The sequence below is a fragment of the Dromaius novaehollandiae genome, chromosome Z, assembly GCF_036370855.1.
Source record: "Dromaius novaehollandiae isolate bDroNov1 chromosome Z, bDroNov1.hap1, whole genome shotgun sequence".
Lineage (NCBI taxonomy): Eukaryota > Metazoa > Chordata > Aves > Casuariiformes > Dromaiidae > Dromaius > Dromaius novaehollandiae.
Window position 1 is genome coordinate 75,511,631 of NC_088132.1, and position 22,476 is coordinate 75,534,106.

At 46.1% G+C, this 22,476-nt stretch overlaps 1 protein-coding gene across 1 annotated transcript; it reads left to right on the forward strand.

Annotated features, from left to right (window-relative positions):
* The first annotated feature begins 2,862 nt into the window (after positions 1-2,862).
* On the forward strand, positions 2,863-19,132 carry LOC135325105 (aquaporin-3-like). Its single transcript, XM_064502641.1, has 6 exons — positions 2,863-3,053; positions 13,701-13,827; positions 13,998-14,135; positions 15,257-15,375; positions 16,571-16,788; positions 17,485-19,132. The coding sequence occupies exons 1-6, from the start codon at positions 2,946-2,948 to the stop codon at positions 17,651-17,653; spliced, it is 879 nt and encodes a 292-aa protein (XP_064358711.1). The 5' UTR covers positions 2,863-2,945; the 3' UTR covers positions 17,654-19,132.
* Positions 19,133-22,476: the final 3,344 nt, after the last annotated feature.

Consider the following 22,476-nt stretch of genomic DNA (forward strand, 5'->3'; position numbering starts at 1 on the left):
TTGTGACAGAGGCTTTGAAACGTCCTTCTTTCAAACCTTTGTGCTGTGAAAGAGCTGTCTTAAATGTCCATGCAAGGCAATGCTAAAGGGGTGGACATCTTGCTGTGTCCAGTGAGTGCTAGGAAGGCAGAGCAAATCTGGGGGTCTGCCTTACTGTCAGTCTTACTGCTACAGCCTTTCTTGTATACTCCTACTGACCCATGGACTTCTAACCACAAGGATGGGTACTGGTACCCTGGGCACCAGGTACTGGGGTAGATAAGCTTCTTTGAGAAACCTTTGTTGTCGCACAGATTTAATTCTTTTGTGCTAAGATCATGTGTCCCTGGATGCCAGCTATTTGGTTTGGTTGGACAATTCCAGCCTTGGCACAGAGAAAAGCCAGCATTGGGGCCTTTCAGCCCTTACCCACACTTTGATTAATTGTTGCTTCTGGAAAGATCTTTCTCTTCTTCCACAGTTGTATCACTGTCTCTTACCCAAAATTTTTCCTAGATAATAACATGTCTGGCTGTTGTGAAAGCAATTGCCTAAGCCTTTATTGCTCATTTTGAATTGTCGGATCTTGGGCTGTGATGATTCACCCTCACAACACCTCAGAAAGGGAATCCAGTGTCAATCTCTCCATTTCACTGATGGAGAAGTTGAGGTGTGGAAAGGTGAGGGATTTGCTCAGGGTCAGGCGGTGAGTCACAGGGCACCCACCCCATCCTAGTTCCCCAAGATTGCTCCTGTCTAGACTTTTCCAAACACTGACTTTGATGCTCTGTTACCCCATCTTCAATCATCACTCTGGCAGCCTAAACATCTCCCCTCCCTTCCTCAATAGGTCTATTACCACTTCACTAGGATAGCACAGAAGAAATTTCTGTACCCTGGACTCTTACTGAAAACCAATGGGGAGCAGATGCTACAGTGACGGGGACATGTGTCTACCTACCTGGAGAACATCATATCTCCCTGTCCCTCTTGCTCCTCAGCAGGCTCTCTCTGGTCTTATTGCTTGCACCCTGCAGGGCACCACCAGAGAAGGAAATACATCTAAATAAATCTAAATTAAGACAACACAGCCCCTACATAGTGAGAATTCAACAAATGACAAAATAGTCCACAGATCTCAGCTTGGGAACTGCCAAAAGGAAAAAACCCCAACATTTCTGTCTGTGATGGCTTCCAGACAAAGTCAGGATGAAGAACACAGAGCAGAGTATGAAAGAGACATAAGGAAGTCTCAGGCACAGGAGGGTTTATGGATCCTTCACGGCTTGTGTGATGTGCAGCAAGAGCATGAGGGCAAAAGAGAGGGAGGGGGAGAAAAAAATGAGTATCCCGAGCACTGGTTTATAAACCACAGCCTTAGCAAGTGTGTGTAGGGCTGGTTGAATGCATGCTGGAGTATGAAGCACTCTGCCAATGTCAGTGATACTAGACTGGGTCTAAGTGTTAAGTAATGAGAAACGTTTGCTGTTCCTGCAATTACATTTGGACCTCAAATGTGTCCCTGCATTTGATTCCTTAAACATTATTCCTTTCTTAACTGCATCCCTGACTGTTTCTCAGTCTGACTGCAGTTTCTGTACTGAATAAAGGTCTATTCATCACTGCACTGAAAAGCTCTGCTTTTCTAGCAGGAAGGTTGATGGTTAAATAAGGGGAAGAGGAAAAGCCAGGAATCTGTGGCTTTGCAGAGGAGGCGGGGAAACAAATCCAGGAAAGGGGTCCCTTTCAGTCCTGCAAATTCAGTTCTGCTGTTCTGCATCAAGTCCCGATGAGCCCAGGGAATTTTTACTGCTTACTTAATAGAAACCAGATGCCGAAGTGACACGTGTCCTCTGTTACTAGCTTTCACTCCAGATGCTACAGACTGGGACAGCTTTCGCTCAGGCAGTCTCATAAATTTGGGTATATATATGACATTAAAAAATGGTAATATATGGGTAATATATGACATTACTGAAGATGAAAAGGGAGCAGTGGTTGATTCCTGTGAGGCTTAGTGAAATGGGGCACATTGGTGGTCCCAGAGGCCTTGCTCAGAGCATGGCCCTAAAAAGTTGCTCATGCCATGATGCATAAGCCCCCTGTAAAGGTCTCATGAGGAGGGATCGGCTCCGGGTCAGGGATCTCTCATGGCTTTTCCTCTCAGCTTTCATGAGGATTGGGCTGCAAATGCTCTTCCAAAGCCCTGGGAGGGAGAAAGAAATGGTGACAACACACCACCATTTGGAACTAGGTCCAGCATTTTGATCCAGGACTCTGAGCTGAGGAGAGGTCTGGTCTTGCTTCATGAGACCAGTTTTAACTGGGATGATTACTGGAGTCAGGACTTGCCTTGGCCTCAGCCCACAGTACAGGTGTGGGGGATCAAACACTCCTGCCCCACTATTTTGTTGAAAAAGTTGCTATAGCCTCTGAATCAGCACAGGGGTGCTAATCTCTTTGCCATCCTAAAGTGAGCTTGGGAGGGAAAGAAAAATGAAAGCAGGGCACTCTGGTAGCACAAATGGGTTTAGATACACTCTAGTTTACGTATTTAACTTTTTGGACCTCAGGCGAGGCTGGAGAGGGGCAGATTCAGCCATGTGCTCTAGCTGGTAAGTGATGAAAACAGTGGGAGTTAAGCATGGACATCTTTGCCCTGTTTTTTAACTCCTCTGAAGGAAACGTCTTCTCCCGAGCCTCAGAAACCACTTGCTCACCTGTATGAGCAACCAGGAAAATGAAGAAAACCACCACTCTGTCCTGAAAAGAGTGAAAAGGAAGGGGGGAAAAAAAATAAGTTGGGTTTGAAGAGAGGGTGGAAGGGGTGTGGTTACCCAGGAGGTGTGTCAGGCATCGCAGAACTTATTTATAAGCAAAGGCAGCTGTGCTAGGGGAGAACTCTTGCTGAGTTTTTGCCAGCTGCTTCTTTTCCCTGACACAGCTTGAGAGGCACCTTTGCTGCAATGGGGTGGCAAAAAGATGTTCTTGCTACTTTTGAGGAGCACCTGAGAATCAGAAATAAGCTAATGCGGCAAGCGCTGGCTGAGTGCCTGGGGACACTGATTCTGGTGGTAAGTCTGCGTGGGGGTGGTGGGGCGCCCTCTCACTGCTCTGTGTGGAGGTAACTTGTCCTGGCAAAGGAGCTGAGCTGATGCTGGAGTTTGCACTGGGGTGAGCTGCAAGAGAGTCTAGAGAAGTAGAGTCTCCTTAACATCAGGAAAGGGCTAGTGAAAGTTGCCAAAGGGTGAGTGTTAGGAATGTGATGGGGGTGGGCTTTGCAGGTGTCTGGGGGCTCTGATGTGTCTGCAAAACAGTGGGAGTAAAGCAGCTTCTGTATAAACAGCAAGTGTTTCTAGAGATTGTGAAAAAACATTTTTTTCTTTCCCTGCTGTAGAGTAGTTTTTGGCACTAAAATACTGTCAGCATTATCACCTGGGCAGTGAAGGCTTTCCCCCACCTAGCTTTGTTTTCCATGTGAGTCCTGTGAAGAAGATGTTGGAGCTCAAACTGTTGAGAGAGGTTCTTTGCTGTTTGCTGCAAGTTCCCCAGGGTCTTATCAGCTGGGCTGCAGTCCACTGTGCTGATCCACGCTGGCAGCTGATTGCAAGCTTGTGTTTGCCATGCGTGTGGCTGTGCTGAGCTGTCACTTAATGTGCTTTTAAGTGATGAATGATAATAAAACACTTCTGCCTGTTTTAGTGCTCAGGTTCCAAAGGGATGAGATGTAAGGAATAAAGTAGGATGGATCTTGCATTGATATCTGTATAAGTGACTTAATTTGTTTTGAGTGGTCCTGGCTTGCTTTGAAGTTCAAGGCAGATGTGAACAATCAGAATACTTGGGCTGGGGACATGGAAAAAAACATCAATGTAGCAAAACTGGGATAGGGCTATCTAGCTTTGGGCATCTGCAGTTGAAAATGCAAGAATGCCCAATGCGCTGCAAGTGATGGCTGTGGGGTCTGGTGTTTTGATATTGCTGCAGAAATAAGTTGGTGTTTGCACAGTAGATATCTGAAAGTTTGTCTGAAGTGGTTTAAATCTAGAGCAACGCTAATGGCTTCAGTGGCTGGATTTACACCACTTTGTAACTGATGTCAGCATTGTTTGGGGAAAGCTGTGACAGATGGAAGAGCTGAAAGTGGAGGAAAGCTTGAGGAAGCTTCCTGTGCTCCTAGAGAGAATGCAGGACAGACATTATCTGTGCTCTCAAAAATAAGATGCTTCTTATTTTTGGAGGAAGAAGGGCTACTGAGTGCTGTGTGGAAGAACAGGGGACCCTAAGTCCCTGTAAAATGCTACTGGTCCTAAAAGAAAGCAGTTTCTCACAATGCAATGGCTTTATCCTCAGAGGGACCCAGCTTTGGTGATTTGCAAACAAGTCCTGTTGGTTTTTTGGGGTTGTTTGGGATTAAGGTGGGTAGGAGCTAATGGGAAAGTGATCCACTGATAGAAAGTTGCTATCTTTGAATTACTCTTATTGAGTTAAGCTCAGGATAGAAGTAAGGTAAGGCTTTTAAGAAGGAATAATGTCTCTTGCCATCCAAGCTAATGTGCTGGAGAAACCAGGCAAGCCTTCAGCCCTGCGCATTTGAGATTTCAGAAGGGCTTGCGATCCAAAAACTGTGATTCTTCCTTCCAGTTGTATCATTTGGTACAACAGAGATTACTTCTCCCTGCAGTTTTGCCTCTCCTGGGCAGAGAGGAGCCAGGAGCTGCTTAGTGGTGGGGAAGACTTGGTGCAAAATCGGAACTATCCTCCAAAAGGAGAGTAGTAGCAGGTGCCTTTCAGCCAGGTTAGTCTGCACTAGCAAAAGTGAGAGTAGGAGAAAGTGGTGTGTGTGTGTAAGAGCAGATTCCCCCTCCCCACTGGACTTCCTGAGCTGGGGGCTGGGATGAAGGTTTAGACAGGAAGAAGCAAAGAAAATGCAGGTTTTAGCAACAGTCTCAACCCTGACTCAACGGGCTTCCAAAATTGACCTGGGATCTCCTGCAGCTCCCAAACCTCCGAAGCACATGGAGGGCTGTGGGTGTGCAATGTCCATGGAGGGGAAGGTGGGGTGGGCCTGAAGGAGAACTGGGGAAGTCCCAGACATGGTGAACACCCCCTGGTTACCAGCAGGTAGTAAATTCAGGGTATACATAGAGGAAAGTGTGTTCTGGGATAGGGAGCTGCACTATCACTCTGCTGGGCATTGTTTCAACCCATTTCTGCCTTGGAGCTGGTGAGCTGGTCTGAGTTTCTTTTTTTAATGAAGTGACACTTCCTGTTTTTATTTATTTTACTAAAAAAAAAAAAAAAAAAAGCTAAGTCTCTTCCACCCTCCCCCACTCGGATTCCTCCAAGTCTTTTTATTACATTATATGCCTGGAACAAAGAGAGCTTGAAACTGAGTTTCCCCCCTGCTACCTTCCTTCCCTACCACTCTGGGAGTAGTTTGAATCGGAGAATCCCAAGACAGAGATATCCCAATTCTGCCTGGAGGAAAACTGACCATTTGCATCCTGCACAAGCCCATGTCTCCTGAGCTGGCTGTGAATGCATTTAGCTGTATTTGAGTCTGATATTTGTTATGGGCTTCAGACCTGTGGGAGGCCATGGGGCCCATGGAGTTGTCTTCATGGGAGACTGAGGTGTCTCAGTGTTGACTGAATGTGGAGAGGTCTAAAACAGAATATTACTGGGAATGGATTTAGGGTTTGGTGCATTTCATGCTGGAATCAACTTCCCGAGCCTGAAGGGAGCGAGGCTGTTTGTTTAAACCTTGCAGCTTACTTGAAATGTCACTGTGTAATGTAAAACTCGTCCTACCGTGGATATTGGCATGGCTTCAGAGTCTTCCTATTAGACGTCTCTTCCCCCTGCCCCTTGCTTGCATAACGACTGTAGCTCTCAAACTCTTCTTTCTGTTCCTCAGGCAGCAAAACCGCTTCAGAGCACTGAAAGGCCAAAGATTCTCTTTGCCTGTAAGAAATAACCTAGTGTTGTGTTTTTTAAAGACTGCAAAGGAAGCAGAACCCTACCTAAAACAAAAGTGTCTCTTCTTTTAAGAGAAGATAAAGAAAATAATCCAACTAAGGCAGCCAAGCCCTGTGTTGTGTGAAGGCAAGTTGTTCTCAACTTGTATGTGGCTTTTAATTTGTACAGCACCTCATGCAACATCGCTCTAGTCCACGGCTAGCGTCCTCACTGTCACAGCAATAGTAACTCTGATTTTACATTTCCTTTGATTGAGATGACTTCCCCCTCGTGCCCCCCCGCTTCAAAATGTACTTTCTGAATGATGTGTTAGCCTTGAACTTTATACCTAAGTCGGAAGCACCACTTACTGGCAATAGTTAAGCAATGCAAACACTGAAGGCATTTTCCAAGTCACTTGCTGTTTGTGTTATTACTGTAGCAACTCATTAAAGTGAGACTTCCAGTGGCGGGCCTCTGCACCTTCCTTAAAGGCTTGATTTGTTGCCTTGCTCTTCTGGCTTGAAATACCAGAGCTGGCTCTGTTCAGTTGTTATATTTGTGAGAGAAGTAACTTGTGGTTATAATAGATTTTCAAGTCAGACTAATTGCAATTCACTGCTGTTTAGGCAACAAGAATGAAGAACAAATAGCATAATGATTCAGAGTTGTTTTTTTCTGTTGGGGCTTTCTTGGCTTTGTGGCTAGGTGGGAACTTTTCAGTTACGAGTGTGCTGCAGACCACAGAAACCAAAGTGTCAAAGAGGCTGAGATGAGCAAATTGAAAGGAGCTCATTTAACTTCTGAAACTGCAGAGCCCAGTCTCTGCTCACCATATGGCCATCTGGGGTGGCATGGCAGTTCCCACGATTGCTGTTTGCTTTGAGTTGTTTTTTTTTCTCTCAAACCCAACTTGCCACACTTGAAGAATGTGGCTTTTTGTTTTGTTAATGTTTTGCTAGGGTTCAAGAGGGGCTGGAAATCTTTCTGTAGGAAGTATGTTGAGCTCCATTGATCCCTCCTGCAGAGCCTGTGCTGGGGATGGAGGTATGGAACCTTCCAAGCACCTTCCACCAGAGGAGCTTGAAGTGTTTCATAAACTCTGGCAAGAACTGTCCCTCCTTGCTGTCCCTGTGCAGGAGAGGGGAGATTTCTCCTCCCTACAAACAAGCCTGTTCAGGCACCAAGACTTGCCCTTGGTGGGGATAGAGCTTTTCCCCAGCAGTGTCCAGCTCTGTGAGCAAAACACCACTGTGAGTCTAGGTATTTCTGAGAGCTTAAGCCTGCTGACCTGAGAAACATCAGCATCTTTTATTTTTTTCCCCTTCCCTTTTTCTATGAATTAATGGAGAATAAGTGGTCTTGCTTCAATGACTGGGGGGAGCAGACTAAAACAGTGAACACTCTCTAGTAATGTCCCAACTCCTCTGCTGATAGCTGCTCAAGTTTCTTGCACTGAGTGCCACTCATTTGCCCAGCTTTGTGAAATTGTGGCATGTGATATATGCACAGTACAACTTCCCTTAGACCCTCTTATCTCTCAAGTCCTGCAGCACTGCCTGGCTCTGAGACAGGCTGTTCATGTGGAAAGAGCCATAACATATAGGCATCTGTCTTTTCCCTTTTCTGTAAGGCTTTTTCTGCATGTGCTGACTCCAGCTGTGCTGGAGGAGAAGTTAGACTGAGATTTTACTTGCTTCGCAAACTGAATGTCTACCAGTCTGACCATTTCAGAGACACCCTTTAAGGAAGGGCAAAAATGACAGTGCTCCCTGTCCCGGCTGTGTGAGCTCAGCTAGTGGAGGTTGTCCTGGCTGCTCTAGTTGTGGGACTGAAGAAGATATGTATGTGCTGCTTGAACAGAAACAGAAATTGGGATGGATCCATCTTCACATCTACCCAGATGGGTCCTTCCCTTGGGGAGGGCAGCAAGGGGCCATGGTGGGGGGAGGGCTTAGCCAGGGTCCTTGAATGTTAGGGTTTTTGCAGTGTTGTGAGCTGTTCCTTGCTTTAAGCTGAAGGGAAGAAGTCAGGAAAGTATTTGGACTTGCTGTAAAATGATAGTCCTCTGTCTCATCTCTCCCAGCCTTCCTCCTTGAAGGGACTGTAGGATAGTCCTAAATTTTACTCTGCTATGAAGAGAGGGTCACTGCATGTGTGTCTGCTTCAAATCTTTCATCAACAGCTCAGGGCTTTGATTGCCCCAGCCCCCAAGACTGCCATTTTGGCATCTCCCCTGCTAACCAGTCTGACAGCAGGTAGGTCTCAACAGCTTTTTCCATCCACTGATGTGATTAGGGTAGATCTGCAGAGGGCTTCTTGCCTAATCCCTGGTTTATTTGTTGGCTGAAGAGGAAAGTTATAACTCAGGTGATAACATTCCTCCTAGGTTATGCTGGCAGAACTTTCCCATCTTGGTTAAAGATCAGTCTGTCTGAAGTTCAACAGCAAATGCATCCAAGCCTTTTGTTTTGCACCTGAAGGTGTGAAAAAGCCCCAACAAAGAAAAGACAAGGCAAGTGAGAGAGTAAATCTGGCTGTTGTGCATGAGAGTGCTGGGGCTTACCTTCCTCCTGGGTTCATGTACAGATGTGCTTTTCTCAAAATATTTTATAAACTCAGATGGCCTCTTCATTATCTTTTTCAAAATTTTTTTCCTCCTACCTCCAAAGTCCTTTTCTATCAGCCTTCACTAACTCTAACTTTCTTGTGTCCAGTCTCACTTTCTCTATCGGGGCAGAGGGGACAGGGTGTGTCCACCTTGGGTGTAACAAAGGCAGATGGCCTATCTCCAAACTTGCAGTGGAGATGTAGAGCTTAAGTTTCCGTGAGTATGAAGTAATGTCCAGCAACTTGCTACCTTTCTCTGTTTTTCTGCTGCTGCTGCATCTGGCTGTTCCCTCTTGTGCAGGCTCTGGATTTTGCCACCCCTTCACTGAGCCAGTTCAACTTGCTAATCTTGCAGAAAATGGTGGGTGGGTGGGTTGTGGGTCTTTTCTCCCACATTAGTTTGCTGCCATGCAAGGAGTTGAATTGGCTCATGGGGGGAGAGGACTGAGAACCCTCCCTGTCCACAGGGTAAGTCAGAATCAGCTCAAACCAGTATGATGAAATTAGGGAGCAGGTTTCTAGTAATCTTGTTAATGGGTGCATTGCCTTCACCTCAGTTCTTATGAGAGTAACTTTAATATATCAGAGTGATGCCCTGTTGCAATCGCTTTATTAGCACTTTAAAACTGTTTTTGAACTTGAGTAGGCCACAGGGGTAAAACATGTGACTGTTGCTTACACTGCCATGTGACCCTGGATTTCTGTTGGTTGAGATGTGTTTCTGATAATGACCTACCTTCAACACATTATTTTTACATTAAAATCAAGAGCTGGAGGAGTTATCTGTCTCATGGGTGTGAACCACTGTCCCTTGAACTCAGGGGTGTGATGTTGCCTGAGGACTTTCACGTTGATTACATAGACTTAAAAGCCACATGTGTCTTTAAAATTAAACAAACATTGTATTTTTTTGTATGACCTCTTTGGCCTTTGCACTCAAGCTATCTGCTCCTGAGCTCTTCTCTGCAAACATTGGAAAAGGAAGACATTTTAAAAATGGATGCCGAGTGCCTTCTGTCTAGTATGGTCTGGAAGAGGGAATTGGAGGGAAATGCAGCAAATGGTGGAAGGCTTGTGATTAAAAATTGTAATAGCCACTAACACAGCAAAACATGAGCACCTGGCAGGGCAAGGACTTGGAAAAGTGGGTCATAATTAAATCTGTCACATGGAGGTGTTAACCTAGGCTGAAAGTCTGTTCCCTTGAGTATCATGGCAGACCACAATGACGTACGTGCTCATGTTATATGGCCCAGACTGATGTCTCTGTAAATGATGGGGGTGATCTCAAAAGATTACAGCAAAAGGAGGGAAAAAAAATCTTGTCAGGGCTGTGGGATTAATTCTGCCTAACCTTAGAGAGGAAAGTCAGTGTTTGTTGCCCTGAGCTTGCCCAGTCTCAGTGTAGAGATTCACTGAGCCATTTCACTTGACCTAGATGCACAACTTGGGAGGATGGCTTCCCTTCCTGATGTTGCTATTTCTCCCTGTTGAGTATGAAGGGAATTCAAGAGGACCAGCTCAGACTTTTTGTGTAACTCGGGTGTCTAAAAGTAAGCAAAATGAATCCTCTTCCATGCAAACATGCATTTTACAGCAACTATCAACATGTATATGTAACTGCTGTGTTTGTAAACACAACCCCCAGAACAATTTCTTTCCAAACACGACTGCTTGGTGCAATTTACTGTCAAGGTTACTCCTACACCTGACTGACCTGTGAAAACATACTGCTGGCTGCAGCTTAGTTCTGCTGACTTACACCAGCTGGAGAGCTGGGCCTCCATTTTAGATGCTGTAATGTCAAACCACATGCCACAAAAGCTTGCGTGAGCATGATTTGAACTGATTCCTAAAGGTCAAATGCTATGGATGGATGCCATGTATGAGAATGTGTGCATGCTTAATGGACTCTGCTGGCTCAGGGTGGAATTGCACACATGCATATCAAAGTTCAGACTTATCCCTAAATATCACCTTACTTTTTATCTGCTGAGGGTCAGATTTTCCACTGTTATGCTGAATTAATCCAAACAGTGCTTAAGGCTCATCTGATAAATATTTGTAATGCTCCTGTGCAGCAGCTCTGGGGTGTTTTTCCACGGCCCATAGACTCTACTGAGGAAAAGCTGGAGAGTTATTACCAGGTGTAGGATGGGGGGAGAGGAGAACAGGGAACAACTTTTGGGGAAATGGCAGCACTGGAATTCCTCCAGCTTAAGGAGAGACTTCTGTGTGTAAACAGGGGGGAAGGCTTTGCTCTGTGGTTTCTACAACCAAAAAGATATGTGGCTAGTGAGCCAACCACCATTCACTTGCAGAACTGCCAGTTCTTTTAGAGTGAAAAATACAAATCCTTATTTCAATAGGAAGAAGTTGGAGCCAACCCTGCCAAACTCAAAAGTCCAATGCAGCCTTTTATGTGCCTGTCCCTTCCCTAGTCATGCCAACAGGCTGTGTGGCCTCAGAGGGGAACACCACAGCCAAATACCTTGTCCAAACCTCTGTCTAAAGCATGCTTGGGCTCATCTGGGGTCAGGAAAGGAACAGATGTCACCCTGGGCACTATCCAGTATTTACTTCCTCAGTAGGAGTTATGCTTCCCTTGGTTTGGGCATAGCTAGGAATTATGACTCTCTGCTGCAAAATAGCAAGGCTCATCTTTTCTACCTTTGCATGAGAGTTGTCTTTGCTGTGGTTTCTCAGCTGGGCAGCTCAGGGTTAGCTTTCCTAATCTAGTGGCTCAGGGCGCAGACACTAGAGGGGTGTTCTGACTGCACCCGGTAGAGAGCAGTGCTGGATGTCCACTCTTGTTCACTAACGAGTTCTACAGGTTCCTTTGTTTTTTTAATCCAAATGAGGCCCCATGTTATGGACCTGGCCTCTTGTCAAGAGGTACCTGTGTACAGAGTGTCCATTTCATGAATCAGCCTGTAGCCTACCTGGCCACTCCTTTCCCAGCAGGCTGAGCACGGTGTTTGCTTTATTAGTAATTCATCAGTTGTCAAGCGGATGGGAGGGCATGAATTGGTTGTGTTTTGGCTTTGCCCTAATCTGAATTGTACATTGCTCAATGCGTATGTCCAGTATTGACAGGATGGGTGAAAAGCGCCAACCCCACCTCCCCGGTGCCCATTTGGTAACTTATCCACTAGGAGTGGATGCCACCTCTGCGGCAATCGGGTAATCCTAGGATGATGGGGATTACAGAAGCAGGAAGTCTAGATGGGTGGGTAGCTATGGGCACGTGATCAACAGTAATAAGGCAAGCCTTGAGCTCTACCTCTGAACATTTCTGACCTCTGGGAGCAGGTCAGGACCAAGCTGTAATCTCTGACTCCCTGTTGTGGTTCAAGGATGCTCTCAGTATCTGATGGTGAAATAATCCCTGGTGTAAACAGAGAATCAATTCAGGCAGTGAGTGGAAAATACAAGCATATAGGAGACAGGAGAAGACCTCCTTGAACTACATGGTGGATGATGAAGAGACTGGCTAGTGGGAAGGCACCCAGCTGGAAGAGAGAAGGGCTGAGCTGCCAGGGATGGACTGGTCTGGGTTGTTAAGGCGAGCATAGGAAGGATGGTTGGCAGCTTTTGGATGTGGCTGGGGAAGGAGTGTCTGTTTGGAGCAAATGTCTTTGAGCCTGAATATGCCTGCCTTTAGCTACTAGGACACACCCCTTATCACCCAACAGAAACAATTTTCATCTCCCAAAGTGTTTGTACCTCTGCTCTTGGACAGAAGGCCAAACCTCTGGCTGTGTCAATGGGAGTGTTGTCTGGGGAGCTTGGATGAAGGCAACGAATTGCCAGCCATACAGTGAATGTAACGTTAGTGTTTGTGCTCCTGACTGGTGACGTGCAGATCTGGCTTTTGGACGGCAATAGAAGTCTTGTTTGTTTGGTCAGTCTGGTATTTTATCCAGCGAGTTTGTCCAAAGGAGCCACCTTCATAGGTGTGGGTGAGAATAAGGGCTTCTGCTGTGACTTTTTTGATGGCACCATGTTGATACTGAGGAGACAGGCCAACTGTGTTGTCCTGCCCCATTCCTACCTGGTTTTGCTGTAGGAGAGATACAACTGGTTTGGGGTGCTATGGGCTGTGGTCAGAGTGCCCATAGCAGGTGGTGAACTTTGGGGCTGAGACTGTCACTACCTCAGCTCAAGGAAGCAACCACAGTCCCTTGCTCTGTCAGCCTGGGCTGCCTGAGAGAAGTAGTCTCCATGAATGCCAGGCTAAATATGGCTGCCTTCAGTCATATCTTTATTTCCAGGCATTAGCAAAGTTGTCCCTGCCAGTGCTATTGCTCTTAAAACTGACATACCCAGATCCCTCATTTGAACAGTCGTACTGTAAATGGCTAGGTCCAGGGAACACTCTGGCTGAGTTAGGATGCTTCTCACCTACCCTTAGCCACCACAAAATTAGATGTTTAGTCAAAGTCCTCTTGGCCTGCTGTACATGGAAATGGCTATGAAATGTGGGCTGATCTTCCTTTCAGTCTTGGCCCTCATTTTGGTTCCTCCTGAAGAACGAGAGCAAGCCAGGAGCTAAAGTTGCCCTGTATCTCCTCTCCTTCTCTGCTGTCCCTAGAGATAATGCTAGGTCCTTTGACTAAAGGCTGAAGATGTGAAGGCTGAGTCATGGGTGGGCTAGGAAAGATCTGAGAGCTCAAAGGAGAGGGATGGTGTGGAGAAGGTGAAGGCAGAGCCAAGAAGAGCCATTTTCAGCTGGTGGTCAGGACATATGCTACCCACTGAGGAGACCTGAGGGAACATTAGGGGTCTCCATGCAGAAAGCAGGAATTGTCTGGAGAAGGGAAGGATCAGAAAAAGAGAATGGTAGATCCCCGGAGGGTTTTGAAGATGGGAAGAAATTACTAGCTAGATCCAAAACTGCAGAATTTCACAATTTCTATAGTACTTTTCCCTGAAGTACAGAAGATGTGGCTTCTAGCAAGAGTGATGGAAAAGGCTTCTAGCATAAGATACAAAACAAAGCTTGTGATCTGGTGCTGGCTGTGGCATCTCAATGAAGGGGTTGGAGTGGTGTATGCAGATGTAAGCAGAGCAGTTGTGAGCATCGGTCAGTAACTGGCCCTGACAGGAAATGTGGAGGGTAACTTCAATCCATTCTTCTTTCCTCCCAGCTGTTTGGCTGTGGCTCTGTTGCACAGACCATGCTCAGCAAAGGGTCTCACGGAGGCTTCCTGACTGTTAACCTGGCCTTCGGCTTTGCGGTGACGCTCGGCATTTTGATCTCAGGACAGGTGTCAGGTATGTTGCAGCTCTGCCTGGGCTGGATTTAAACCATGAGAATTATTACATAGGCCCAGATGGTTGTGCTTTTTCTATGAAGCACTGGTATGGAAACCAGTGTTCTTTGGCTCATTTCTGAGATCCAAATTCTGCCTGTAAAAATGCACTAACCTCAAAGCTTTCTGCAGGTGGACACTTGAACCCAGCTGTCACTTTTGCCATGTGCTTCTTGGCCCGGGAGCCCTGGATCAAGCTACCAATTTATGCCCTGGCTCAAACACTGGGGGCTTTCCTAGGAGCTGGCATTGTCTTTGGGCTGTACCATGGTAAGTACAGAAAGTGTGCGTGTGTGTTGGGGCACAAGAGGTGCTCTTCATGACTGACTTCAGGGAGGCTGGTTCCTAGATCAGAGAAGCATTTCCTTGCAGAACAGGAGAGTGGGCAGGGCTTTTCTGTTCTCATGGTGGGGGTGGGTTCAAGCTGCCTCAAACCAATCTGAAGGCCAAGCAACATAGTCAATGTGTGTGTGCCTTCATCCTTTAAGTAATGATGTCTGTAAGATCAACCACTGAATTGTTCCTCTAGTAGCTACTGTCCGGATGAGAACAGATCTTACAGAAATGCTGATGAAACATTTCTAGTGATGGAGATCTTATACTTGTGTGTGGTTCTAGAGTCAATTTATCCTTCATGGTAAAAAATAAACAGATTTCACACTGGACCTCTTGTGCATCTATTTTGCATTAGCTTCCAGACAGTAGGACAGTTTCGTCTACCCCTATCAGGGTATTGGTTACATCTTAAAAAAGATCCTAGAAGTCCAGTTTCTCATACATCTGTTCTTTCTACATGGTGTTCCTAACCACAGGGCAACATTCAGTGGTAACAACTGAACACTTTCTGATATTCAGAAAAAGGTCTAATACTGCTAATAAGCAGACAAAGCTGTGCTTATGTAACCCTGAAACATAAGCAAGTAAAAGCAATCAGCACTTATCAATGTTCATGACTTAATAGGTGTTAGATCTAATCAGTGTTGCAGACCAGATCCATAACAATATCTGGTGTCTGACTCCTGCGGCTCCACTGGCACTCCCACCTTGGTGGGGATTAAGACTCAGATTAGTGTTTCCTTTTGGGTGGGTTCTAGCTCTTTGCTGGTGCCTGGCCAATAAGAAACACTAGGATCAGGACCTTCGACCATCCGAATCTGAGCCTGGCTGCTGAAGTGTTATGGTGGACCACATGCTGAGTTTTCCAAGTGGGCATTTGCAAAACCAGCTACTGTAGAGCAACATGTAGCAACAGGATGCTCAGGGGATTCTGTCTCAATATTCATAGCTCTGAGGCCTATGTTTTACTCATCTTCCAAGTAAGTGCCTCTTTGTATCATATCAAATGAGTGACCTTTCTCTCTTCTCTCTCTACCTTCCCTCCCTACCTCTAGATGCTATCTGGGCTTTTGGCAAAAACCAGCTGTATGTAACAGGACAGAATGGCACTGCTGGTATCTTTGCCACCTATCCATCTGAGCATCTGAACATTGTGAATGGATTCTTTGACCAGGTAAGAAGGTGCCGGGGAACGCCAGCAACTGAAGAGGAATCTTTCAGGATTGTTTCAGACCTCTGCTTTGGTTGGGACAAGAATTAATTGCAATTTCAAGAGAAGAAATTTAGAAAGATTTTTAGAGCTGACGCGAGTCCCTAATTTGCCAGTAGGGAGAGCAGGGTCCCGAAAGGACCCGTAGAGCAAGAGAACTGGTGTTAAATGGACTAAACAGTGGTACAATAGATTACACCTGGCAAGGACACAAGTGAAAAGACACCACTTTGCTCTTGTGAAAAGTGCCTTCTCTCACGCTAGTGGACAACCCTGTATTTTTTACCTCCCTTCTGAAATAGCACCTATGAGCAAGCCCAACTAAGATCCAAGTGCTGAGGAAGCAATATTGCAAATGGAGCAAGGATGCTTGCACAGCAGGGCCAGCTCAGCCTTGGACACCTAGACTAGCCAAGTCTGAGAGTCTGGGCTTTGTTTCTGGGGCTTCTGGGGACACTTCCCATGGCTCTTGCATGAATGAGCTTGAGGTGCTGCTCTAGGGTTTTTTCCCAGTGGTTTGTGATCTTCTGAGCCCTTCTTGCCCCTGCCCACAAGGAAGGTTTCCCCTCATAAGGAAGAGGAGCACAAGACAAAAACCTCATTATGGGTCTTTAGTCACCTTGGTCTCCTGGCAAAACAGAAACTGCCTGAGTTTACAAGGGATAAGCCTGAGGTCTCAGCCTCTGAGCAGCCACAGTGTGAGAAAGGATGACTCTTCCTCACTCCAACTGTACCACTCCAGGCCAAAGGTCAAGGGGGTGTAGGGTGGTGGCTGCTGTTGGAAGAGGTGATCTCCCCTCTGAAGTTGCCACCAACTCCAAAGCCAACAGCAGCTGCCTGCCTGTAGCAGGCTGGAAGTAGATTTGGGAAGATGTCTTCAGCAGCTGTGTCTGTTCAAATGCCTATTCATAGCCCTTCTGTTTGTGGGGGAAGGTGAGAGCTTGATCCAGCCTGTTGGCTGCCAGGAGAATCATGTTTCACTCTCCTGTTCTCCAGTGGGTGCTCAGTCTATTGGGGTCTTATAATGCCATGGGATGACTTAGTGCGCCTCTTTTGCTCCAGAGGATGAGTTCTAAACACAGGACTTCAGAGGTGCTAAATAACTTGGTTAAAAGATTAATCTATATTAAATTGTTTTTCTCTTCCCCCTTCCTCCCAGTTCATTGGCACTGCCTCCCTGATTGTTTGCGTCTTGGCTATTGTGGATCCCTACAACAACCCTGTCCCCATAGGGCTGGAAGCTTTCACAGTTGGCTTTGTTGTCCTTGTTATTGGAACCTCCATGGGCTTCAACTCTGGCTATGCTGTCAACCCTGCCAGGGACTTTGGGCCTCGCCTCTTCACAGCCATCGCTGGATGGGGTACTGAAGTGTTCTGGTAAGTGTTTGACAATAAAAATCTTATGGCCAAAGGGGGTGATGGTGGTGAAATAACTAGCCCAAGTAGATGGTACCTCTGGCATGACAGAGCCTTAGCACCCATGAGTAGTCTTTGGATTGTATGAAAATCTTTATAAGACACTGATTGCTCTGATTTCTTAAGAAATTATAGAAGCAGGGCAGTTTCCAGCTTTGCCATCAAGGAAGATGCCTAGCAGGATCCATGAGAAGTTCAGGTCCGCCTTCAACATGAGCTCTCTGAAATAGCCTATGATCATTTTTGAGTGATAGTGAATGCAGGCCCATAGTCAGACTTGGATTTTTGTTCCCGCTGTAGATAATCAGGAGAGCCATGAGCAATACAGGCTGCCTGCTGTCAAGGGAAGCTCTGCCACAGACAGTGGAAGGGAAGTGAAGGTGTCTATATTACTGCAACAGCTTTTCTTCCATCTTGGTTAAGAGACAGTCTGGAAGTCCCAGAAGTAGCTGTTTTGAATTGCTTGTTCCTTGAACTTGCACAGGGGACAACATCTGTCTTCGATGTTGCTGTGGACACCTGGGGGCTCTTGTCTTTTGCCGGTCCATGGTGATGCTTAGAGATGACCAGATCTTATATTGTTCCAGCTCCAAACATGAGCATCTTAATGCCTAAGCTGCAGTTCTTACCTCATGCATTTGTTTGTTTGTTTTCCAGGACTGGTAGGCAGTGGTGGTGGGTCCCAATTGTCGCTCCTTTCCTTGGTGCCATTGCAGGAGTGATGGTCTATCAGCTGATGATTGGATGTCATGATGAGCCTTCTCCACCTGCCTCTGAGCAGGAAACAGTCAAGCTGGCTAATGTGAAGCACAAGGAAAGGGTCTGAGAAAGCTGCCACCCAGGTCTGGCAGACACACATTACTCAGGACTGCAGTCAGCAAAGAGGAGAAAGAAGTCGAGGAGAGCTTCAAGAACAACAGGAAGAGCTTTTTGTTTGTTTGTTCCCCCTCCCTCCCGCCATCTTGAAATCTTCTAGCCTAGTTTCTTTGTACATCCCTGATGCATTTGCTTTAGACACTTTTCCTGTGACCTGTTCCCCCAAATACAAAGATATCACGTGATCTTTCCCTAATAAAAGGGGATTGAGGACTGTAGGAGTCAGAGGTGGGCATTGCTGTCCAGTGCCTCTAATGCAGGCTGGGCATTCAGCATCTGCAGCTCTCCTGGGCTATGTTGCTGCTTGGCGTGTTAGCTTGGCAAACTGCTTCCCTCCAAATCTCTGTTCCCATCTGCAGAGTGGGAATAGTGCAAAAAGTAACTTTGCTATCATGGAATGGAAACCTCTACATCCTGAAAAAAGAAATCAGCATGTGTTTCAATGATGGATCAAATTAATGTTTGGTGTAGCTCTAAAGTCATTGACTTGACACCAGGAGTGAACCTGTCTAAAAGATTTTATTTGGCCAGACTTTTCTTGCCTCCCAGGAACTCCCAGAAGATCGTATCAGTTGGTTGATCCATAATGTCAGAGCAGAGTGTGAGAATGCACTGGATTTTAACTTAATGTTAAGATGTTTACAAACCACTGCACCCTGATGTTTTAATCACAATTTTTAATATTGCCACATCACAGAAGATAACACATAAGAAATCCTTGTTTTAGCCCGGGGCTAACCTGGTAAGAAAGTTTGGCTCCCTGTAGCAGCCTTTCTAATCAATCCACTTTGTATATAAACTGCAGTCAGCTAATAGCCGAGTTCCACTGAAAACACGGTGTCGCTAAGGTTGTGTGCGTTCACGTAAGTTTCACAACAGTGTGTTTTGTTTTGTTTTTTTATAGAGATGTATAAATGTACTCCTTAAAGCTGTTACTAAATATCAGGGTTGGGATGAGTTGATTTAAAGATCTGTGGGAACTGCCTAGTCTGACAGCTTTGAGATACTGTTGGATTTTCCTGGGATAGTTGTAGCTTATGGCATTGTGCTCTTGGAGCATCCTGTTTTCTACCTGGCAGTGTTACTGGGGTAGCCTTGATATTCATGGCCCTTTTACGACAGAACTTCTATGGAGGTGCCAGCTGTTCAGGCACCTCCTGTACTGGCTCCTGTACAGTGCTGTGATGTTGGAGGATCCCAGGTGCTCTCAATGCCATGTTATTACAGCATATTTGAAATGAGCAGTACCGGCTGTGAAAGAATCTGTGGGTCCCATGGCACTGCCTTAGAGAAACTCTTTCAAAGCCCATTTCTTTAATGCATGAATTCCCTCAAATGCGTAACTTTGTACACATTTCCAGTCACTAATATGATGTATTCTTTTTTTGCCATTTAAAAAAAATAAAATGTCAATACCCACACTTTAAAATGCCTGTGTTGGTTGTATTTTTAAGAAGTTGTTAGTAAACTTTGCCATGGAAAGGAAGTCATCTATAGCAATAGCTTCCTCTAGCCCTTTCCCTCCTTTGAGCCCAAAAGAGCAAAGGAGAATTAACCCTTACAGGCAAGGCATCTGCATGCTCCACTTGTTTCATTTTTTCCCCTTCAGGTTGGGCTAGTGGGGCAAGTGGGAGGAGATGGGGTGGCTGTACAAAAGCCAAGGTATAGGCTGTCAGGAGGGGTATACTGTAGTCAGACACCTTTTTCTTAAAACAAAAGAAACAAGTTAGCATTTGTCCCTCATTCTTTCTACCATTCAACCTATCTTATTATTGTAGTCTTCTTTCAATCAGTGCAGTTCTAGGACTGTGCAATCCTACTGGGCCTTCAGGGTGTCTTCCAGTATCAGATCACCCTGCACATTCCACTAGTTACTTTTGTTTTCTTGCGTGGGATAGTCAGCAGAAGAATAGTCCCAAACCCAGCACTCAAAGAATTACTAAAATAGTCTCCAGCCTGCATCCCCTGTAAATACAATTGTTGTTGCTCTTTGACTGATTTCTGTCCTGCTTTGCTTTTCCTGTATTAATTGTACTGCCTTCAAAATAACTCATAACTTCCCACATGGTGTCACACTGAACACTTCAGGGAAGTCTGGATAAATGCAACTTCCTGCAATTCATGAGCTAGAAATCAAGTGAATTAGCAAGAAAGCTGCTGAGTTTGTTTTGCATGTTCTGTCTTTGGTAAATATGCTGGTTTATCCCATTTCTAAACAGATTTGAGGGTAAACATTCAAGATTTAGAAGTCTTGTATATTATTGAGATCAGTTAACATAGCTGCAGATATCACTTCCCATTTTCCTTAAAGACTGCTAGTTTCTTTTCTACTCTTTAATCACACAGTATCTTTCATTGATGTGATCAATGCATTAAAATCCTTGCTACTGACCTTATGGCTTTAGACTCTTTGTGCTCCCTACTTCCTCCCATTCCTTCTGCTTCCACCTGGGTCATAGTAACTTCCTTTTCCATACCCTTGCCTTACTTTTGCTTCAATGTTCTATGTTGTTATCCTTACTAAAACTGCAACAAAATACTGTAGCCAGTTTTAAGTCAAATCTCATTTCTGTTATTTCAGCCACATCCCCACTGTACAAGGCCTTTACTTTTCTCAAGTCTGGAGAAGCAATGGGAGCTGCTGAGCGCATTTGTTGCCTGTGGGCAAGGGAAGGCTCAGACTGAGGAGGGTGGATGGAGAGCTAGAGAGATTTCAGTCTTGCCTTCAAGAGGCATCTGCCCCATATGAGGCATGATCAGGGCAGCTCCTTGCTAGCGCTGTAAGGACAGCAGTGTTGTTTGGTATGACAGGTTTGAGGAGATCTATAGGTGGTGTTAAGATGTGGAGAGGGAAAGACAGGGTTATCTGCAGATGGTGTTTTCCCTGGCAGCTGGCATTCTTAAAGTGCTGCGAGTTGTGGTTCTGTTTGTTTTCAATTTAGCTGTTTGCAGAGAACTGGGCAAGTAATTCAGCCGGCAGGCCCATACATACTGACAGACTTCTTTCCCTGCCCCCCCCCCCCCCCCCCAACTTTCAAAGCTAATGAATCATCTTGCAGTTAATGCTTTGTTTTGGGAGTCATTGGAGAGGTAAGAATCATCTGGCCAAATATAGACAGCTAGGTTTTAGGTCAGATGAACTCCCGTCATCAAGCTACTGAAATATATTCATTTTGTAGGAATAAATAAATATACAATTTAAACTATTCATGCTTTACAGGAAGAGTAATTAGCTGCTGGGACAAAATCTTAAAAGATGTTGTGGATTCTCTATTGTGCAAGAGTTTCAAATTAAGGCTGGCTGTGGCTGTCTTGCTAAAAGCCTTTCAGTTAAACAGCAAGCTGTACTCCAAGAGCAAGTCCTGCTGGAGGAAATTCCCAGACCTCTATATTACAGAAGGTCAAGTTGTCAGGAATTGTCTCCTTCTGACTTTAAAAGCTTCTGAAGTTTATAAAATGGAGTGGGAAAGGTGGCCAAGTATTCGGTTCCTCTTTCTTGATTCTCAGCCTGACCTAGCCTAATTGCTGCAGGCACTGTAACAGAGTGGTGCACCAGCTGGGACCTGAGGAAACTTGCTTTTGGCTCTCTCAGTTCCCCTGGTGCTTTGTCAATGAGCCTCGGGAGGCTCTTCTGGCTCTGTTTGCTTTGTCCTTCTGTAAAGTGGCAGCAGCAGTGCTGACCTCTAGACCCTTCTCTGCTCTCGCACTTGAAAGTGTGCTGCACAGGAGCAAGGTGGCATCCTGAAACAGGACCAATGCCACTAGGCACTGTGGTGTGGACAGGGGAATAACAAGCAATTCCTTTGTGCAGCTCTTATCCCAAAGTGAATTTCAGCTCTCCATCTGTCAATGGTAGGTGCTGGGCATGGCAGGAGCCTGGTGGCACTTGTGTGACTATCTCCAAGCAGGGCTGGTGGGGCTGCCCCCAGAGTGGGTTTCCACATGTGCCCAGCGACAGCTGCCCTAGGATGGAGGTCAGCACTGACACATGAGAGCCACTTGTTCTCTTCCCTTCTCTGTGCCATCGTCACCTTGGTTCACGACTTCCTTTTCCACCAGAAGGAGCCACCTAGCAGCCCTTTGGGAGAAGGGGGTGGGACCAAGGTCACTGCAGGATAGAAACCCTGAGGTTGATGGGACCAGAGCAGGACAGCTGTGACAATGCAGGCACACACCAGAGCTTGCTAACAGGGATCTCCTCAGCAGGACTGGTGGCTGCAGACCCTGCTCTGAGGGCTGGCACATCACTGCTGCACTATCTAGGGACCTGCACCCAGAGATACCCTCTAGCAGGCCAGTATGCTGCAGCCTCCTGGTCACCCCCTTTCCCTAGCACGTGGCATGGCAGGTGAGAGTCCCTGCAACGTGACTGCTTGCAGAGCTGCAAAAGCTTGTTGCAAGGCTGGCAACCCAGGACAGGCCAAAGGAGAGGGGAAGGGCAGGTTTCCTTGCCTGCACTCCTAGAAAGAAGCTGATGGACTAGGCTCTGTCAATGGACACCACTGGCAAAGACCAGGCTGTGAAGGCTGTACTATTCCCTGCTCTGCCGTTTAAGTCCTTGCTAGTTCTGCCCTCTGAGGTTGTGCTTGGACTCTCAGATCTCCCATGGGGCCAAGAGTTTTTGCCTCCATCCTGTGCCTCGAAATAGAAAGACGTCTTAGCTCACCACCCAGTTCCAGCACAGAGTCTTGATGTGTCCAGGACATCTGAGCTGGTGGGCATTCAGCTCTTTAGGACTCCTGTAGTCCTACCTCTGTAGCCTTAGACAAGTGT

Coding starts and splice junctions, on each gene's coding strand:
- LOC135325105 (XM_064502641.1), top strand. CDS start 2,946: ATGGGGTGGCAAAAAGATGTTCTTGCTACTTTTGAGGAGCACCTGAGA. Junction 3,054..13,700: donor TGGGGACACTGATTCTGGTG/GTAAGTCTGCGT, acceptor CTTTCCTCCCAG/CTGTTTGGCTGTGGCTCTGT. Junction 16,789..17,484: donor TGGGGTACTGAAGTGTTCTG/GTAAGTGTTTGA, acceptor TTTGTTTTCCAG/GACTGGTAGGCAGTGGTGGT.